The 20,634-nt window shown below is 46.9% G+C and overlaps 1 protein-coding gene across 1 annotated transcript in view; it reads left to right on the top strand.

The window, feature by feature from the left end:
- The window catches only part of Pi3K92E (phosphatidylinositol 3-kinase 92E), a 171,011-nt gene that overhangs the window by 125,121 nt on the left and 25,256 nt on the right, over positions 1 to 20,634 (top strand). The window contains exons 10-14 of the mRNA XM_050172442.3: positions 7,528 to 7,584; positions 9,821 to 10,006; positions 15,735 to 15,856; positions 18,046 to 18,189; positions 19,036 to 19,201. Coding sequence (XP_050028399.2) covers positions 7,528 to 7,584; positions 9,821 to 10,006; positions 15,735 to 15,856; positions 18,046 to 18,189; positions 19,036 to 19,201 — 675 coding nt within the window. The remainder of the gene's footprint in view (positions 1 to 7,527; positions 7,585 to 9,820; positions 10,007 to 15,734; positions 15,857 to 18,045; positions 18,190 to 19,035; positions 19,202 to 20,634) is intronic.

Raw genomic sequence — 20,634 nt, 5'->3', positions numbered from 1 at the left:
CAACACCGCGGCTACTTCGTCGTTCAAAGACGTTAATTCGGCTCTTCAATCGTCCACTACAGACAGCGATGTCCGAATTGTGCGGCGCGAAATCGAGGCTGCGTCGGCATCTTCTTTCGCGTGCCCTTCTGAGGATACGCAATCGACCATCTCCCTAATCCATGCAACTGCACGCGAAGAACTGGCTAACGCAGGAATTCAACCCGTTTGCTCCATAACACGCCCTCCGGTTAGCCCTGCTCCTTTTCATCGACCTTTACCGGCGTTTCGAGGCAATCTAAATCCGGCCCAAAGGCGAACACCAGACGACAAGCCCATATGCTTTCATTGTAGCGGCGTGGGACACATTTCACGTTGCCGTTACCGTCAGCCCTCTTTTTCCGGCTCCCCGTTCTACTACCGCCGCAATGACAACCAGCGCCAGCAAAAATATTTCATGCTCGAAATGACCCGACATACCGTGACCGCGGCCCTTCTACGTTCATCCTACGCTCGAGCCGTTCATTGTCGCCGCACGATCGTCGGTCCCGCTCGCCCCTGCCCCGTCGTTTTTCATCGCCTCACCCTTCTGTCCGCTCATTCCCGGAAAACTGACGGATGCAGCTCTTGGAGGTGACGCTGCATTACAATCTCGACCTGCAAATGCTCTCCTTACCTTGCCGACCAATCTGAACCTAATCGCCGTAGAAGTTGATGCCCTACCTGTCACTGCCCTGATCGGCACCGGCGCACACATCTAGGCCATGAGCGCTGATCTCCCTAAGCGGCTCAAGAAAGTGCTCACTCCTGCCGAGTCCCGCGTCGTACGAGTCGCTGATGGGGGAACTCCCGCTGTGCTGGGAATGTGTGCCGCTCGTGCCAGCGCCGCCGGTCGCCACACATCCGTATTGTTCCATGTACTTGACCATTGCCTTGACGACCTGACCCTTGGCCTTGGTTTTCTATCTGCCCACTCAGCTATAATTGACTGCTCAGCTGGGGTAGTCAAACTTTATTTCCCTGATGTTACCGACCTTACCGACACCGTACCGATCCAGCTCTGTTGCGCCGACTTTCTTCGTCTATCTCCGCAGGCACTGACCTCTACCACTGTTGTGTCCGAACCCTGTGTACTGGATGGTGAATATGTCGTCACTCCCTGTGTCAGTGCCTTACTTTCGCACGGCGTGCCGTTTCCTGACACCGTAGTGGCCATATCGGCTAACAAGACTTACCTTCCGCTCCTGCATTTCGGATTCTACCCTCAAGTACTACCCTTACCGCGTCGTCCGACAGCTCAGTGATGTGACTTAGTAGCTTCAGCAGATACTTCCCCGTCGTCCACATCAACTGATATCGTTCACGTGGTTCGACTCAAACCATATCATGCGTCCGCCATTTATAAGGCGCCGGATCGGCGCTTTCGCCGCCGGAGGTTATTTCACGATGCTACAAGAGGGCCAAGAGCGACGATCACTAACAAGACGCAAGATACGACGTAGTAGGGTTAACTTTTCGTTCGGCCATATCTTGTGCAGAGTAAACATGGTCCTATTTAACCTTATATCTTTGCACGCTTAAATATATATATATATATATATATATATATTACGATATCATCGAGCGATGCTCAAGGGACGAGCGGCCGCGAGAACGACGACGAAGTGGGGTTGTGCCCTTGGCGCAAGCCAGTGTCGGCCTGGTGGTCTGGCTCCATTGTAAATAGCCTGTATATAGCCTCTTTCATCTGTGTCTTTCCACACGTAACAATTTATATATATATATATATATATATATATATATATATATATATATATATATATATATATATATATATATATATATATATATATATAAATATATATATATATATATATATATATATATATATATATATTTGGTATAGGCCACCCATAAGAGGCTTGAAACGCACCCGATACGGGAAAGTTGTGGTAACTCGCTAAGGTAGCCTTTATTCTCAAAATATAATTTCACATGTCACGGTTACCCATGTCATAAACCTGAATATAAGTCGAGGCGCGTTATATTCGCGTTTAGAAACATAGGCGCCTTGTAGACAGGAAATTCTACATTCACTGCTATGGCCGTGAGTGGTCGTAATGGCTCGCGCTCCCAGTGTTAGTTGTATAGTAGACGAAATAAATACCGGGAGTGCGGATCAAAAACAGCCCCATGATAACACAGTAAGAGCACCACACGCGTAATGCGAAGACGTCTATGCGTATCCGACCTGCGGCTAGTATCTCAGTTGTTTATCGTAGCTTTAGTTCAATTAGTTGCCAAAAATTCCCCCTACGCTGTCTTTCGTGGTTTTGTTGGGTTATATATATATATATATATATATATATATATATATATATATGTATGTGTGTGTGTGTGTGTGTGTGTGTGTGTGTCGCAGAATTTCCACAACGGACTACAGTGAAGGAGCTCCGAAGTTTTGTCGGTCTTCGCTCTTTTCTTTTTGGTCGCTTTGTGCGCAATTTTCCCTGCATCAAGGTAGGCAAGCACCAGGCTGGAGACAAGGCAGTGGGGGAATATGGCATAGGCACTAGGAATAGCAGGGGAAAGTTATTAGTAGAGCTTGCGGAACAAAATAATATGCGAATAATGAATACCTTCTTCCGCAAACGAGACAGCCGAAAGTGGACGTGGAGGAGCCCGAACGGCGAGACTAGAAATGAAATAGACCTCATACTCTGAGCTAACCCTGGCATCATACAAGATGTGGACGTGCTCAGCAAGGTGCGCTGCAGTGACCATAGGAGGGTAAGAACTCGAATTAGCCTAGACCTGATGAGGGAACGGAAGCAACTGGTACATAAGAAGTCGATCAATAAGTTAGCGCTAAGAGGGAAAATAGAGGAATTCCAGATCAAGCTACAGAACAGGTATTCGGCTTTAACTCAAGAAGAGGACCTTAGTGTTGAAGCAATGAACGGCAATCTTGTGGGCATCATTAAGGAGTGTGCAATAGAAGTCGGTGGTAACTCCGTTAGGCAGGATACCAGTAAACTATCGCAGGAGACGTAAGATCTGAACAAGAGACGCCAATGTATGAAAGCCCAACAGCTAGAATAGAACTGGCAGAACTTTCGAAGTTAATCAACAAGCGTAAGACAGCTGACATAAGGAAGTATAATATGGATAGAATTGAACATGCTCTCAGGAACGGCGGAAGCCTAAAAACAGTGAAGAAGAACCTAGGAATCGGTAAGAATCAGATGTATGCGTTAAGAGACAAAGCCGGCAATATCATTACTAATATGGATGAGATAGTTCAAGTGGCTGAGGAGTTCTATAGAGATTTATACAGTACCAGTGGCACCCACGACGATAATGGAAGAGAGAATAGTCTAGAGGAATTCGAAATCCCTCAGGTAACACCGGAAGAAGTAAAGAAAGCCTTGGGAGCTATGCAAAAGGGGAAGGCAGCTAGGGAGGATCAGGTAACAGCAGATTTGTTGTAGGATGGTGGGCAGATTGTTCTAGAGAAACTGGCCACCTTATATACGCAATGCCTCATGACTTCGAGCGTACCGGAATCTTGGAAAAACGCTAACATTATCCTAATCCATAAGAAAGGGGACGCCAAAGACTGGAAAAATTATAGACCGATCAGTTTACTGTCCGTTGCCTACAAAGTATTTACTAAGGTAATTGCAAATAGAATCAGGAACACCTTAGACTTCCGTCAACCAAAGGACCAGGCAGGATTCCGTAAAGGCTACTCAACAATAGACCATATTCACACTATCAATCAGGTGATAGAAAAATGTGCGGAATATAATCAACCTTTATATATAGCTTTTATTGATTACGAGAAAGCGTTTGATTCAGTCGAAGCCTCAGCAGTCATGGAGGCATTGCGTAATCAGAGTGTAGACGAGCCGTATGTAAAAATACTGAAAGATATCTATAGCGGCTCCACAGCCACCGTAGTCCTCCATACAGAAAGCAACAAAATCCTAATAAAGAAAGGCGTCAGGCAGGGAGATACGATCTCTCCGATGCTATTCACAGCGTGTTTACAGGAGGTATTCAGAGACCTGGATTGGGAAGAATTGGGGATAATAGTTAATGGAGAATACCTTAGTAACTTGCGATTCGCTGATTATATTGCCTTGCTTAGTAACTCAGGGGACCAACTGCAATGCATGCTCACTGACCTGGAGAGGCAAAGCCGAAGGGTGGGTCTAAAAATTAATCTGCAGGAAACTAAAATACTGTTTAACAGTCTCGGAAGGGAACAGCAGTTTACAATAGGTAGTGAGGCACTGGAAGTGATAAGGGAATACATCTACTTAGGACAGGTAGTGACAGCGGATCCGGATCATGAGATTGAAATAATCAGAAGAATAAGAATGGAGTGGGGTGCGTTTGGCAGGCATTCTCAGATCATGAACAGCAGGTTGCCATTATCCCTCAAGAAAAAAGTTTATAGCAGCTGTGTCTTACCAGTACTCACGTACGGGGCAGAAACCTGGAGGCTTACGAAAAGGGTTCTATTTAAATTGAGGACGACGCAACGAGGTATGGAAAGAAGAATGATGGGTGTAACGTTAAGGGATAAGAAAAGAGCTGATTGGGTGAGGGAACAAACGCGAGTTAATGACATCTTAGTTGAAATCAAGAAAAAGAATTGGACATGGGCAGGACATCTGATGAGGAGGGAAGAGAACCGATGGTGATTAACGGTTACGGACTGGACTCCAAGGGAAGTGAAGCGTAGCAGGTGGCGGCAGAAAGTTAGGTGAAGGATGAAATTAAGAAATTTGCAGGGACAACATGGCCAGAATTAGTACATGACCGGGGTAGTTGGAGAAGTATGGGAGAGGCCTTTGCCCTGCAGTGGGCATAACCAGGCTGATGATGATGATGATAGCTCCCCTGACGAAGCTCCTGGCTGGCCATGGTAACCATCGCAATTCGACTCCGGCGTGTGACCAAGCCTTCGCCATTTTGCGTCGTCTGCTTACCTCACCGCATGTTCTACGCTACTACGACCCGAGTGCTCCGACCGAAGTTCAAACGGACGCCAGCGGCGTTTGTCTTGGAGCCGTGCTTGTGCAACGCAAGCCTGGCTTTCCCGAATACGTGGTTGCATATGCGAGTCGTCCCCTCACGAAGGCAGAAACCAATTATCCTATGACAGAAAGAGAATGCTTGGCTGCAGTTTGGACCTCAAACAAATTTGGCCCTTACTTGTACCACCCATTCGACGTTGTGACAGACCGTTCGCGCCATCTGTCGCTCTGGACGTCAACATTCTGACGCAGATGCGCTTTCCCGATCACCCATGTGATCTTACGAAACGCCACACTCATCCACGGAGTGCTCGGTTGCTATATGCTTGCATGCTTGCTGTTACTGACATGCTGTCTGAACAGAGAAAAGATCCGTAAATTGCGCATCTCATTGGAATTCTCACCAGTTCTTCAACGGTTACGTGCCCTCGAGCCCTTAGTCGCCAAGCCATCTATTTCGTGCTAAGGGACGCCATCTTGTACCGCCGAAACTATGAGCCAGACGGTCGCAAATGGCTGCTAGTCGTACCTGGCCATTTGCGTTCCCACATATGCACGTATTTACACACCGCCCCACAACAACCTCATGCTGGCGTCCTGAAACACATGAGCGGCTCCGCCAGCGGTACCACTGGCGCGGCATGTAATCCTATGTCCGTAAATACATTCGGTCATGTGCAGCCTGTCAGCGACGCAAGACATCTCCTCGTACGACAGGCCGTCTGCAAGCTTTGCCGTGTCCTGCATGTCCTTTTCACCGTGTTGTCAGTGACCTTTATGGGCCTCTTCCATGCGCTGCTAACGGAAATCGTTGGATAATTGTCGCAGTAGACCATCTAACTAGATACGCCGAAACTGCTTCACTTGCCTCGGGTGCTGCTCAGGACGTCAGTGCGTTCATCTTACGGCATTACATCTTACGGCACGGCGCACCGTGAGAACTGCCCAGCGACCGAGGCAGCGTCTTCTTGTTCAAAGTTATTAATGAGCTATTCGCCGCGTGCCGCACTACTCACCGCAACACTACGGCGTATCACACATAGGCTAATACGGGTACCACACGGTGCACTTTTGATCGTGAGCAAGCCCGATCCGGATTCAATTTCTCGGTCGCAATTGGTTCCGTTGGGCAAGCTTCACGATGAAGCCAATCGCGGTCGAGAATTTCGATCCGGATCGGGCATGATCGCGTTCGAAAGTGGCCGTGTGACACAGGTATAATGGTCTAAGGAACGGCTCAATTACTGTTGGTGACGTCCTCACAATGTATGTTGCGTCTGATAATTCCAATTCGGACGACATCCTCGCTTTTGTGACGTACGCGTATAATACCGCCACTCAGGCTATCACAGACTTCTCACCATTTTTTCTTTTTTATGGACATAAACCATTCTGTACCCTCGACATCGTACTACCATATCATCCGGATGCCTCTGAATTTACCGCTCTTTCCGAAGTTACTCGCCATGCTGAAGAGTGCCGTGAACTGGCCCGCTCATTGACGTCGGATCCCAAGGCACCAAAAAAAGATCGTTGCGACAATGATCAGCCCGCATCGTCCTTCTCCGTGGACTCGCACGTCTGGCTTCGGCTGCCCTTCCAATCTCCAGGCTTTAGCCCAAAGGTTGCTGCGAAATATCAGTGTCCGTACCGGATTGTCGGTAGTACATCGGCTGCGAACTACGTGGTCGAACCGGTGACGCCATCTTCACACAAGCACCGCCGTGGCCGCGAGACTGTTCACGTCAGCCGTCTGAAGCCGTACCACGACCTCCTCATCGTGTCAGCACCTTAGGTCGCCAGGATGGCTCCTCTTCTCCGCGGGGGCAATTGCGTGGGGAATATGCATGTAGCGCTGTGCGCACTACCCTAGACCCGAGCTCGAGACCCGAGCTCGAGCTGCTGATGCCAAGAGCTAGGACTGGTCATTAAGAGCAACTTGCGATCCCTCGAACGAGCTTCATTAAACCCCTTTTCATTATATATGTAGGCTCTTCTGGTTGAGGATGCACGTAGCGAAAAACGGTGCTTTATTTCCTACGGTTAGGCTGGGGCCGGCCTTCGTCAGGGAATACATGAAACGGTGAGGCGTGGTGCTCAATTACGTGCATGGCATAGGGGGCCCCCCTATGTGCTTATCCACTGTCAAGATACATTTTTATTCTTTATTAATAATAATAATAATAATTTTAATAGTAGTAATAATAATAATAACCTGATATCTATATACCCGTATACATGAGAGGTCCGCTTGTCATGCGCGAATTTTAGACAATTTTTGGAGAGCACGCATAGTTCCGTAAATGTAGAAGCAGTGAAGTTATAAATGTCGAAAGACGAAGCACAGCAATGCAAAATACATTGGCATTGCCTTAGATTTTACTAAAAGCAAATACCTGTTGAGATATTGTAAATTCATATCTCTGTCATGGAAATACATCAGGCAGAAGCAATTTGACTTGCACTGACAGTTTGTTTTGTGCGCTTTTTTTTCTTTCAGATACTGGAGTGCGCCGCATCGTGCGTCAAAGAGCAAGGTTCCTCGGCGCACGGAATAGTGAGTGACACATCGTCGTTCGTCAGTGTAGCACGTACAATAGTGCACTTGTTTTCCCGAATACCATGTATCCTTGGCTTTCGTCACACTCATCATTTAGCCCTGTCGTCACCCCTTTAACAGTAATGGTTTACCTGCCTTACGAATATAGATCCTTGATCAGAGAAAAAAAATGGCATAGACGTTTAGTGGCAGGTAAAACAATAAAAAAGGACTGCTTCTTTTTTAAAGCAAGTTAGCTTAAGGTAGGAGCGGTGACTGCTGAATGCCAAAGGAACAGTATTAACAAACAGGTTTACACGTATATGGCATTGAAATCTGTGTTACTTTTAGAAAGAGAATACATTTCGGCGCGTGGGTAAGACTGTGTTCTCTTTAGAAAACGGGAACTGCGATTTATGGGTGAGACAGCAGCGTTGTAATAGCGACCCCTCGAGAATTAATAATTTATTATGGCCTTATATATGCATTTTCTTGATTTTCTAAATTCTTGAAGCGTATTAGTATAATTTTGCCCTCGTTTCCTTATTTGTTTTTACTATTTCAATAAAACAATTGCATGTATTACGTATAAGTGCATGCCTCTATAGTTATTTCAGTGTTTTGTAATTCTTCTCATCGTTTATGCTTGCGCTAACGAGGTACATGGGATTGATTGCTCTGCGAAATCGGCGTCTACGCATTCTTTTTAGACATTCTGTTCTTTTATTGCTTGTATGTTTTACTACCCCAACTAAGTAAAGCTGGCTCACGATACAGTCGTCGACAATGGGATCCTTGCCTGTATTTTATAGACCGGGGTTGCCAGACAGGCATGTGAAAAGAGCCATGAAAATAATCTTTTTATAGGAGAGCTGCAGTCAAAAAGGGGGCGTGGCAACTTTTTTTTTTTCGTCTTGCAAAGCTGGTGGTCACTGTAAATGCCACGCACGCAGCAATCGCTCATTGTCCCTCTGCACGTTGCTTCTCCATCCGTTAAAAAAGAGCATTTTCAAGTTTGGTTGGAGTCCAGAGCAGCTCAGTTAGAAGTGCGTCCGTAAGGGTTGCACGCTGTTTGGACTTGACAGCTTTGGTTGTTGAGTAGCGTGCATCACAGCAGTACGTAGATCCAAGCACTGCCCTCTTCCCTCACGCAATACCGCGGCAGCAAGTGTTCTCTTTCGCTGGCTTTACTCCGTCGAGGCCCGAGCCAGCAAGCGCGAGGCCGCGTCACGAGCGCCCGAGGAGAGCTTGTCACGTGGCGTCGCAGCCAATGGCACATTATGCTCTATCTTACAAGTGACTTGCAGCACTACCGAAGGTACGAGGTGTACACAGGCAACATTTTTGCGCTGTGGAATATAGTTAAGGGGCTTAACTGCCTGATTACTGGCGTCATTAGACAGATTTAGTTTTGCTTAACACATGGTACGTTACAGCGATACGTAAGATGTTAATCACCTTGCGCATGGACCTCGTACACCGCAGGTTAGTGTGGCCGTTACCATCGGTATCTTGAATAGCCTCCGTAACCGTGATTGCACAACAACATGACAGTCTAATCTCAGCTGAGGACAAAACATGCAGCATGTTTTGTCGTTATTATTGAGATTAACTGTTTGTTTTCACGCTGCTAGGACTACAGTGGCATCGTCGAACAGCACAAGTGATTTTATTTCCATTTAGCAGATGGCGCAACAGCTTTGTTGCTGCTGATGCATTGACGATGCGGAATGCTACGAAGTTTTAATTGCTCACTGCATCATTACTCTACCACCCCCCTCTAGTATGATACGTGCTGACGGTGGCGAGAAAACGCCAAACAGACGCCCAGCAAACGATGTGGTGCGTGTGAACATTTATCAAGGCTTTCGCCTACACAAAAACTGTCTACAGAGGCTGCTGTGAACTGCTGAGAAAGCGCATAGATGAAGTGATGCCCCGCTGTGCCATTAATGGAAACGCAGCCAACGGTTACAACACATTTCTTGCGTCAATCTACCAACCGCGGAACATGTATTGACAGGATGGCAAGCACGTGCTGTGCAGACGATGCGGCGTGGATGAACCCATCTTGAGGGGCATTCAGCCTTGCCATTGGCTGAAGGGTCCTGCAGTTTCCTCATTGCAGCCGGGGACTACTGAGATGGAGTATAGGTGCCGTTTTGCTGCTGTCACTGACGCCGCCGGCTTTTTCGCTCAGTGGGCCATATGGAATTTTTACATCAATATTCTGATTAACACTTCTGACTGGCAGGGCCACGCGAGCAAAAGCCACCGCCAGCAGCTGCGGCAGATCGCCGAACAGGACCCGCTGGCTCCGGTGCACGAGCAAGACAAGCAGTTGCTCTGGTTCCTGCGTTACGACTGCCTCGAGGTGCCACACTCCCTGCCCAAACTGCTGCTCTCCCTGCGCTGGGGCCGCCACGAGGACGTCGCCATGGTGAGCGGAGAACCAGTTGCAGTTACACGCGTATTTTTAAGATTTTACTGGTCATTAGTAGCAGTTTCGCACTGGATCTCGAGTAATTATATCAACTCCGGCATTCCAGTTCGTGTGATAACATGATTGTTATCGGATAATACATCCTACGTATGATCGGAATGACTTATACGTCGCCGGCGTGGTGTAAAATGAGCCTGGGCAACTCGACATCACATTCTGGATATTCTTGGCTACTGGTCTATGCGTCACTTGCGGTGCTGCAATGAAGCCCTGCTGATGAAACATCACGGCTAAGCTATGCAGCCGTGCGTGCAACCTTACGCTTTGTGTAACTTCTTTTCCAACTCGTTGAGCAAAACGAGACCAAGGTAGAAGCGGGAGCCAACGTTTCGACAACTGGACTTGTCGAACTGTTGGCTCCCGTTTTTACCTTGTCCTCATTTTTGTCATCGTCTTGAATTTCCATCTCCCGCCTTCCCTGTGTTTTCCCTGGATTCCTTTTCCAATAGGCAAATGAAAAGTGCGTGCATTGCAAAAACGCCGAGAAGAGGCTAAGTAGATGTCTGTATTCGGCATTCAGCACGCGGGATATTATTTATTGCCAGTCTCAAACAGTACGCCTGTTATTAAACAAGATAAAAAGAAGTCCACCGGATAAAGCAAGCAATTAGTGATCCTGAAAGCGCTAAATGCAAAGCATAACCTTAAGCGCTACCACTGTGCGTTCGCAGCAAGCTACTTCTAAACTTAGAAGTACATAGAAGAAGTGTGGATGAAATGAATACGAAACAGTGCTCAAAAGATGGTATGAACAATGTTTGTTTAAATGTAATAACCACAGACACTATGGACATACAAAAAAGAAAGGACACTATCAGCATTTCTTCATAATGATACTCAACTTCGTACAAGATAAAATACATTCTACAATTTGATGTCCACAACTCCTTCTATACCGTTTTCAATTGATCCACCTTTGTATAAGGCTGTGACTTGGGTATCTTAATACGTGTCCCGAATGTGGCCTGAGCCGCCGTCTTTGTCGGCAGCGTCTCTGCTCACACATTAGGTAGACAGACCTTCATAATCAAAAACTGTAGCGCCTCTACAAGAGAAGCACACAGCACTATGTATATGGTCGAACTTGCACGCGCATGTGAATAAAGTCATACAGGCACTCTTGGTGAGCAACACTGTTTTAGTATTTTCTATTTAAACCTCGCAGTTAACACGACGGAGTCAATATTAGAGTATCATTAAGCGAGAACGTAGGCTGCAGCGGTGGCGTAGAGGTAGAGCATCCGCCTCGCGTGCAAGAGGACCGTGGTTTGAATCCCGGTGCCGCGCACTTTTCCACCGGATTAAAAAAAAAGAATCCGCGTGTTGATAAAATTGCACAAACAAGGCCTGGAGTGCGGCCTGATCCCGGTGACCAAAATCGGTAACGCACTCCCTCACTACAGCAGGATTGGCCACCCTAGTGCAGTAATTGGCCACCACCTCCTATATGAATACAACAATAAAACCCCGGCCCTCAGTCCCGAGCAGCTACGAAGCAACTGACCACGGCGGTGGTCAGACCTGTGACGCAGCAGAGGGTGCTAAGAAACCCCGGGTCCGGACAGGCCGCCATTGGAATCTGTAGCTGGCAACGTTTAACGCTAAGACATTATCTAGTAAGGCGAGTCTAGCACTGCTATTGCAGGAATTAGAAGGCAGTAAATGGGATATAATAGGGCTCAGTGAAGTTAGGAGGACAAAAGAAGCGTATACAGTGCTAAAAAGCGGGCACGTCCTGTGCTACCGGGGCTTAGCGGACAGACGAGATCTAGGAGTCGGATTCCTGATTAATAAGAATATAGCTGGTAACATACAGGAATTATATAGCCTTAACGAGAGGGTGGCAGGTCTTGTTGTGAAACTTATCCTAATCCTAATCCTATAATCCTAATCTATAAGAAAGGGGACGCCAAAGACTTGAAAAGTTATCGACCGATCAGCTTACTGTCCGTTGCCGACAAACTATTTACTAAGGTAATCGCAAATAGAATCAAGAACGCCTTAGACTTCTGTCAAGCAAAGGACCAGGCAGGATTCCGTAAAGGCTACTCAAGAATAGAGCATATTCACACTATCAATCAGGTCATAGAGAAATGTGCGGAATACCACCAACCCTTATATATAGCTTTCATTGATTACGAGAACGCGTTTGATTTTGTCCAAACTTCATCAGTCATGGAGGCATTACGGAATCAGGGTGTAGACGAGCCGTATGTAAACATACTGAAAGATATCTATAGCGGCTCCACAGCCACCGTAGTCCTCCATAAAGAAAGCAACAGAATCCCAATAAAGAAAGGCGTCAGGCAGGGAGATACGATTTCTCCAATGCTAATCACAGCGTGTTTACAGGAAGTATTCAGAGACCTGGATTGGGAAGAATTGGGCATAAGAGTTAAGGGAGAATATCTTAGTAACTTGCGATTCGCTGATGATATTGCCTTGCTTAGTAACTCAGGGGACCAATTGCAATTTATGCTCACTGACCTGGAGAGGCAAAGCAGAAGAGTGGGTATAAAAATTATTCTGCGGAAAGCTAAAGTAATATTTAATAGTCTCGGAAGAGAACAGCAATTTACAATAGTTTGCGAGGCACTGGAAGTGGTAAAGGAATACATCTACTTAGGGCAGATAGTGACCGCGGATCCGGATCATGAGCCGGAAATAATCAGAAGAATAAGAATGGGCTGGGGTGCGTTTGGCAGGCATTCTCAGATCATGAACAGCAGGTTGCCATTATCTCTGAAGAGAAAAGTGTATCATAGCTGTGTCTTACCAGTACTCACCTACGAGGCCGAAACCTGGAGGCTTACGAAAAGGGTTCTACTTAAATTGAGCACGACGCAACGAGCTATGGAAAGAAGAATGATGGGTGTAACGTTAAGGGATAAGAAAAGAGCAGATTTGGTGAGGGAACAAACGCGAGTTAATGACATCTTAGTTGAAATCAAGGAAATGAAATGGGCATGGGGAGGACATGTAATGAGGAAGGAATATAACCGATGGTCATCAAGGGTTACGAACTGGATTCCAAGGAGAGGAAGCGTAGCAGGGGCGGCAGAAAGTTAGGTAGGTGGATGAGATTAAGAAGTTTGCATGGAAGACATGGCCACAATTAATACACGACCGGGGTAGTTGGAGAAGTATGGGAGAGGCCTTTGCCCTGCAGTGGGCGTAACTAGGCTGATGATGAAGCGAGAATGTGGCTGATAAGGTATTTCTAAACACCGACGTATTTATGTAGATAACGCCAGGACTATCCAATTGCAGTGGAGCAGCACACTTTCTAGCTGAATAGAGCGTCCTAACTTATAACTCTTTGAATGTGGCGCTATGTAGTACTGTGCACTCAGGGTGGCCAGGTTTAGTAAAGTATGTTGTAGTTTCTGTCGTGCGATATTGCCGGCTGGCGCCACGCAAGGAAGACGAGTAGGCTAAGTGTACTCAGAAGAAGAGTGCGCGTGCATTGCTGTATAAGTAAAGTGTATTGCCGTATCTGCTGTGATGCGTGGGTTCGTGATGCCCGCAACGGGACGCATTGGATGGCTTCGATTACCCCTCCTATGTCTTGAAGTTGGAGCTGCGCAGAGCGGCGGCCGACTTCGAGGCAAGAGCCCCCGGAGCTACTGCGATTTTAGTTGATATAACAGGACACTCACAAAACATGTGCTAGAGCGTCACTCTAGTTGCCTGACATAACTTGCATCGAGCACCCGGGTATTGCGCGGAAAAAATTGTGCCGCAAACGCACCGGACTAGAGAAGGTTTCTGTTTGCAGTAGTCGCCAGACGACTGCCTGGCGACGTTTCAGTTTGGGGAGAGGTGGGGGCAATATCCGCCTGTCTAGCTGGTAGCGCTTGGTGTTGTCCTTGTACTTGATTAAGCGTTCTGGCGTGTACCGAACCAGGATGTCCGAACTCTTCGAGTTCGAACCTCCTGACTATGCGTGAGCTCTGGCTCTGCGTGGCGGGTAAGTTCTCGCGCAGAGCGCTGTGCTACCTCGTTCAAGTTAGGGGGGGGGGAGAGGGGGCATCGTCGGTGGGCGTGGCGACGTGCGCTGGGAACCACATTACAGCGGTGCTGTCTAAGTACTGTCGACCAGCTCTCCTTAGGATCTCGAGAGCTTCGGAGGAAATGCGCCCCCGCGCGTTCTTACGAACAGCGGATTGTGAGTCGCTAAGAACTACCTCGCAGATGGGGCCGGTAAGCGCAAGCGCAATCGCAACCTCTTTCGCTGTTTCTGAGTATTCCGTGCTGACACAACATTCGTGCGTACGTGCGTAAGGCGGGAGTTAATGTCTGCGACTACCACCGTGAACCGTTTCTGACCGCGTTGGACGTGGTAATTGAGCCGGAGTTTGTGCGGGATGTACCGACCAGTGGCTGTCAGGGACATTCCTTCGAGTTGCGAGGCTCTTTGCCCATCCACAATTTCCTCAAGTGTGTTGTATACCCCCAGGTGTAGCAGAGAGCAGTGCTGGTGGGCTCCGGTAGGCCAACGCCGATCTTGTAAGTCTTCCGTATAGGAGTGTTGAGTTTCTCCCTTTCGGTGGCATTTCAGTTGTGGAGGGCAGCCACATAAGTAATGTGACTGATTGCGATGGAGCGTATTATGCGCATGACGCTGTCCTTCTTCACGCCCGTGTGCTTGTTTGTAATGCGTTTCATCAGGCGGGTACCCGCTGTAACCTTGCATTCGACCTTGCGGATAGCTTCTGCGTTTGACCCGTTGGCTGCTATATGCATGCCGAGCATGCGTATCTTCGGGACTTGGGGAATACAGAAGCTCTCTTGGGTATAGAGGAATGTTTAGTCACAGTGACGTGATTCACCTGTAGGCTTGGGCCGGCTGCGAGGGCGGTAGAGGAGCAGCTCCGATTTGAGTGAGATAGTCTTTGACCCGTGTCTCGAAGGTAGGTTTCTACTTAGAGACCACTGCTTGTAAGGTGCATTCTGTCTGACCGTCACTGCCTTTGTGGACCCAGAGGGTGATGTCGTCTTCATACAAGGCGCGATGGAGGCCGTTAATCTCGGCGGGGACACCGTGAGACTCAGCATCACGAGGTTGAAAAGGAGCGGCGTATGACCCACCCTTGAGGAGTGCCGGCGGCTCCTAGCGCATGTTCGTCTCGGATGTCAGGCTGTTGACCGCGAGGGTGACTGTGCGACGCCACAGGAAGTCTCTGATGTAGTTGTAGCTTCGCTCGCCCATATATATATATATATATATATACATGGTAGATGACAGGCACGATTAACAGCTATAGAACCAAAACTGACAATACCACATATCACTTATGTTGTTTATGAGTTAAATTTTAGTTGACGCTACAAGAGTACAAAGTGCTTTTTCTAGTTCTCAACAGTTACTGATCGTTATTATGCATCCTCAGACAGTGGTACCACCGTGAATTTGAACTGAATAGACGGGACTTTTCGGTTAACTATTCCGTGGAAATTCCAATACGTTTGTATGCACCCTGTGTTCACTTGAAATGTGGAATTCAGGTTTATGTGTTTAAAAAAACGATAACGAGTGTAAGGTTCTCGAAAGGAAAAGTAATCAACTGTAGTCAGCATACCATGTAATCAAAACTCGAATGTGTGGCTATTTCTTCAGCGTCATTTGAACTTTGCCCACTTTTTTTCTGTTTCACTATGCAAGATGCAAGCATTGCTGCAGATATGGAAGCTTCTCAAGCCGGAGCAAGCTTTAGAGCTCCTAGACTACAGTTATCCCGACAATTTCGTCAGAAGCTTCGCCGTCCGCTGCCTGCACCAGATGGAGTAAGTAAATTCATGGATAACTGCTACCACAGATCTTTGAACTTTCCTGCACGGATTATAGATATGGTATTCTGTATTCGTAAAATACTCATTTTAAAAATGTCAGTTGCACTAGGAAACGCGCTGCATTTCGAGTCACGCAAAAACTTAAGATCAAACTCAGTAGCGCAAGCGCATTAAGCACGACCACGATTATGGTGTCATGTTCACTCTCACACAATGGTTACAGTGCACCGTTCTTTATTTCTACTCAGAGCGTAGAAAAAGCGGGCATTATGTATGCCATAGGTGCCCCCAAAATCAACAAATAATCGTCGCCGTATTTGAGGTCATTCTTTTCAACAATTATTTCATCATCATCACGAAAATTATTATTCGCGAAATAAAGTTCAGTGCAGGACGAACACCGCTGTTAGAGCACTCCACCTAAACGTTTTCCATCCTTTTCTACCGAACCCATGTCATCGTTGCCGATTTTTTCATCTCGTAACTCCATCACACGTTTCGCCTCCATTGGCGTTTCTCTTCCCGGCATCTATTCTGTTACTCTACAGACCAACGCCTGTCTCTCGTAATAATTCCGTCATCTCACCGACGGGAATTTTTAAAGGGACACTAAAGGAGAATACCCAGTCTACGTGGATTGTTTAAATACCATTCCAGAAACCTCGCAAGACTTGTTTCGTGCCAAGAAAATGCTTAGTTTACGAGGAGACTGCATATGAAGTGTCCGAATACATTTTTAGAAATTCAAATCTCCCGCCACCTAACCGGGGGAACGGTGACGTTACATACGCCATCACGATCCTTTGCTGCCGCCGGTGAGTAAAACAAGGCCCGACAGACGGCGGCACCGAGCCAAGACAGGCAAAGCCCCTTGAAAGATAGAGCGGTCGATTCGCTGTCTCAGCTGTTGTTTGGTCAATTGCCGGAGACCTCGGGCATCCTGCGACACCACATGGAAATTGAATCCTCTGCTACTTTTAGTTTGGGAGAGTTTCGCGAACCAGCAATACGAGCGCGCCACTACGCGATAACGAAACTACTGAAACGCGAAAGCGTGGTCAGCGCGGAGTCGAGCTTAAACGAAACCTTTCGATCGCCCGCGTCATTGTCAGTGGTAATTTGAATGTGTTGCTTCTAAAAAATAGAATAGAACTGGACAAGTAGCATTTTATTTCATCTTATAGTCCAATACATGGTTGTTTTTCGCAAAGAGTGTTTGAGTACTAGTGACAGGAGTGCTTTCGTCATGGGGCAAGTGCTTGAATGTCCCGGGGGAGTCTCTAATCATGTCCTGTATTTACCTCAATTTCTAGATAACTAAGATTCTGTTCGCGATAATATTGACGCGTTAGAGATTCTGGAGCATTAACCTGCCACTGTAGCCTGACTTTCTATTTGCCTTTAGTGTCCCTTTACTTTCGCTAAAATATAATCTATCCGCGTTTTTTCTTATACATGCTGTTGTCTCTCTGCGTTAAATACTACGCCGTTATAGGAGCAAATTGTGTACCCACTGTGCTACACATTCCGACCGCATTTTTTGATGAAATTGCACAGGGGCACGTTGGTTGTGCGTTTCATGCGGCTGAAAAGGTGAACCCGGTTCTTATTACTGAATTTAGCTTATCGTTTGGTTGATTGAGAGCCCTTCCTTTTTAAAGAGGTGGGTCACACAGCCATGTCGAGGAAGGAGGAGGAGTTATTGAACTGTCCTTGCTTAGCCGCAGCATGGTGCCTTCGTCACTGTCCAAGTCAGTCAACGAACGATGAGGCCGGACACGGTCAGAAGGGCAGCCCCCTACAGGGCTTGCACCCGGGCCCTGTTCGTGCTTTCACGAGTTTAAAGAAAGAAAGAAGGCCGAGCGTCATAACTCTTGGACAGAGCATCGCGGTAACCTGTTTTGGCGAAACATATACGGCCGTTCTCCCGATTTTGAAGGCTTTTGTGCATTGAAAAAGTAAACGGCCATGGAGTGCGCTGTTTTAAGCACGCAGTTCCGTTAAATGGACACAATAGAAGGCATAACACAGTGCAAAGGCGCAGATACACTCGGCTGTACCTGGGCAACGTCCTGTCACATTGTTTCTGACCATTATGCTCAAGGAGAAGTTCCAAGCATGATAAAACATAGATGATGTTGCTGTCCTATCTTTTTGACAATTATTATTTTATTCTGAAATAGCGATGAGGAGCTGTCGTTGTACCTCCTGCAACTCGTACAAGCGCTCAAGCACGAGTCATACCTGGAGTGTGATCTAGTCAAGTTTCTTCTGGAAAGGGCGCTGAAAAACAGGCACATCGGGCATCAGATGTTCTGGCTGCTGAGGTAAGCCTCGCATGTATGTTGGCTGAACGTGTCCCTTTCGTACACACTGATATACTATAATAGGCTTCCTTGCAAGAAGACAGCTTGAGCAATGTATCACACCATATATAAAGAGTGGAATGAATTAAATGAGAACTGAAGAAAGCATGAAATTGGCGGTAAAGGTATAATGATTGCATAACTTGTCAGTGTAACTGCTATTAGTGGCTGTACTATCAGCGTCATTTTGCAAGGCCTTCTTCAGTGCGCTTTATTTTCCCAAGTGAAGTCGAGGCTCAGACGTTTAGGATAATCTACCAATACTCACGTTGTTATGCTTGAGCTATGCGCGAATAGACTCTAAATAAACATTAAGTTCGATTGATAGACTGTATCTGTCGCATAGAGGATCTAGCACTTAGCGCGAACTTATCAGGCGGGTGTAATAAGTGCACGTAATAAGAAGTGCTCGTACTGTTGTAAAGGCACGTTTCCCGCGCCCATTTTGATCAGGGAAACTTGTGCATACTGTTATCAACCAATACACAATCCTTAATAATGTTTACAACATTTTTCTTTACTTTGTTCTTCTTCGGAGATATCTCTAGTGGAACTTATTGTGAACATTCCCTTCTTTATGTTGTTACATATTGTTGAATTTCGACCAAAACGTAGCTACTATACAGCCCGCAGAACACTTTCTCTTTATCCCTCACAGAATGCGCTTCGTAGCTTACTCGCACGTTGTTGGGCGTGCCAAAGACGTCCGTTGCCTCGCAATGGTGCCTTTCGGAATAACCGCTCAGAAAGCGGAACCAAGGCAGGGGCGCACTTGTTCTCGTGGTTCCCGATGATACCGCTGCGCAGGTGCGAGATGCACGTGGCTGCGCTCAGCGTCAAGTTCGGCTTGGTCCTCGAGGCGTACTGCCACGGCGCACCGGAGCACCGTGAGGCGCTGCTGCGCCAAGCCGAGGCCATGTTCAAGCTGCGTGCCCTGGGCGAGCAGGTCCACTTGGAAGCCAGCAAAAGAAAGGCAGGCTGCGCGTTACTCTTCGCTTTGTGATTGTTACAGGGAGTAATTTCTCGCGCACAATAGATGAACGTTTATACCGGAAGTAATTATTTCTATTGCGGGATTCACAATGTGGAACAATCTTCCTGTTTATGCCAAACTCCACGTTTCCAAGGCAAAATTCCAATTTTCACGTTTCTTTAAAAGTATATTTGCAACGCTTTTCTGCAAAGCTTAACTTTAGTCTCCCTTTCCGCTGCGATCTAGTATCCTAATGCATCCACTCCACGTCCTGTTTATGTCCGAGTTTACGTAGTTTAGGCCCTGGTTGCATTTTATCGCAGTGTATATATTGAGTCGATCCAACCAAACCCTTGTCTGGGAATCCAGATTTTGCATACACTTTTGTGCGATCTTGTTTAACGATTAAATGATGATGATAATGATGATGACCGACAGCTCGCACCAAAAGTACCGAGCTTCTCTATCATGCATTCTCTGCTGGTTCCCGAGCGACAGTTCATTATTTTCCCAGTCTGTGTGTGTTACGCGAAATAAAATTGTAACAGGCATCTGGAGGCTATCTGCTAAATTGGAGCAACGCTCAGCGCTACAACAAAAACAGCGCAATGTACACGAGCGCCTCAACATGATCGCTGTGTCGTTTGCACAATTGTCCTTGATTCGTGGCATTGTTTTCAGTGTGGAACCTAACCGATTCGCTCACACGAACACTCTGCGGCAGAGGCTGTGATCAGCAGCTCAGGAGGTCGAGGTCACGCTTCGAAAAATATCCTTCCAGTGGGGTGATAGGACAGCATGGGGTGCCAGTTACGGTGAATGACTGCATGCTAATATTTGAGACAGTGAAGGACGCCCAAAATGTTGGCGTTAATGCTTCTTTGTGCAGAGAACAGTGATGTCAATGACAAAAGAAGAAAAAGAAAATGTGAGACGTAATGCTAAAATATGGGTCGATGGCATCCCCAATGATAAGGAAAGTGCTCGTAAATTATATTCCAGAGACTACTTAAGGACGCCACGTTCAGCTGAAAAGCAACGTATAACATTGTTTTATTGATTAGTTGTCGATCGGACCACCGGTATTTCTCCTGTGCGAAAGTAACTGCCTATGCCGCATTTAATTATTTCCGAGCGTTGTCATACGTCCACTCTGCTTGAATACAAGCGCTGCTCGCTTTCCTGGTGTATGGAGCAACAGAGGGGGCAGGTAACAAGGCAAGTAAAACGCAGTCCAGAACGTTAGAAGGCAAGCTGAAGTGATGAAGAAACATGTTAGTATAGGGTGGACGGCAGCGACTCAGTTCCGGGGTAAATGGCCACTTTCATATTGATTTAATTCAGACTGCAGTAATTGTGGTTATTCGCTGCGATCACATCGCTGTGCCATCGCTGTTGTGGTTTCTTTCTCTATGTTACGACAAGTGCAGAGG

Source organism: Dermacentor andersoni, chromosome 3 (assembly GCF_023375885.2).
Source record: "Dermacentor andersoni chromosome 3, qqDerAnde1_hic_scaffold, whole genome shotgun sequence".
Classification (NCBI taxonomy): domain Eukaryota; kingdom Metazoa; phylum Arthropoda; class Arachnida; order Ixodida; family Ixodidae; genus Dermacentor; species Dermacentor andersoni.
Note: the sequence above shows the minus strand (reverse complement) of the source record. Positions and strands in the feature narration are given on the sequence as shown.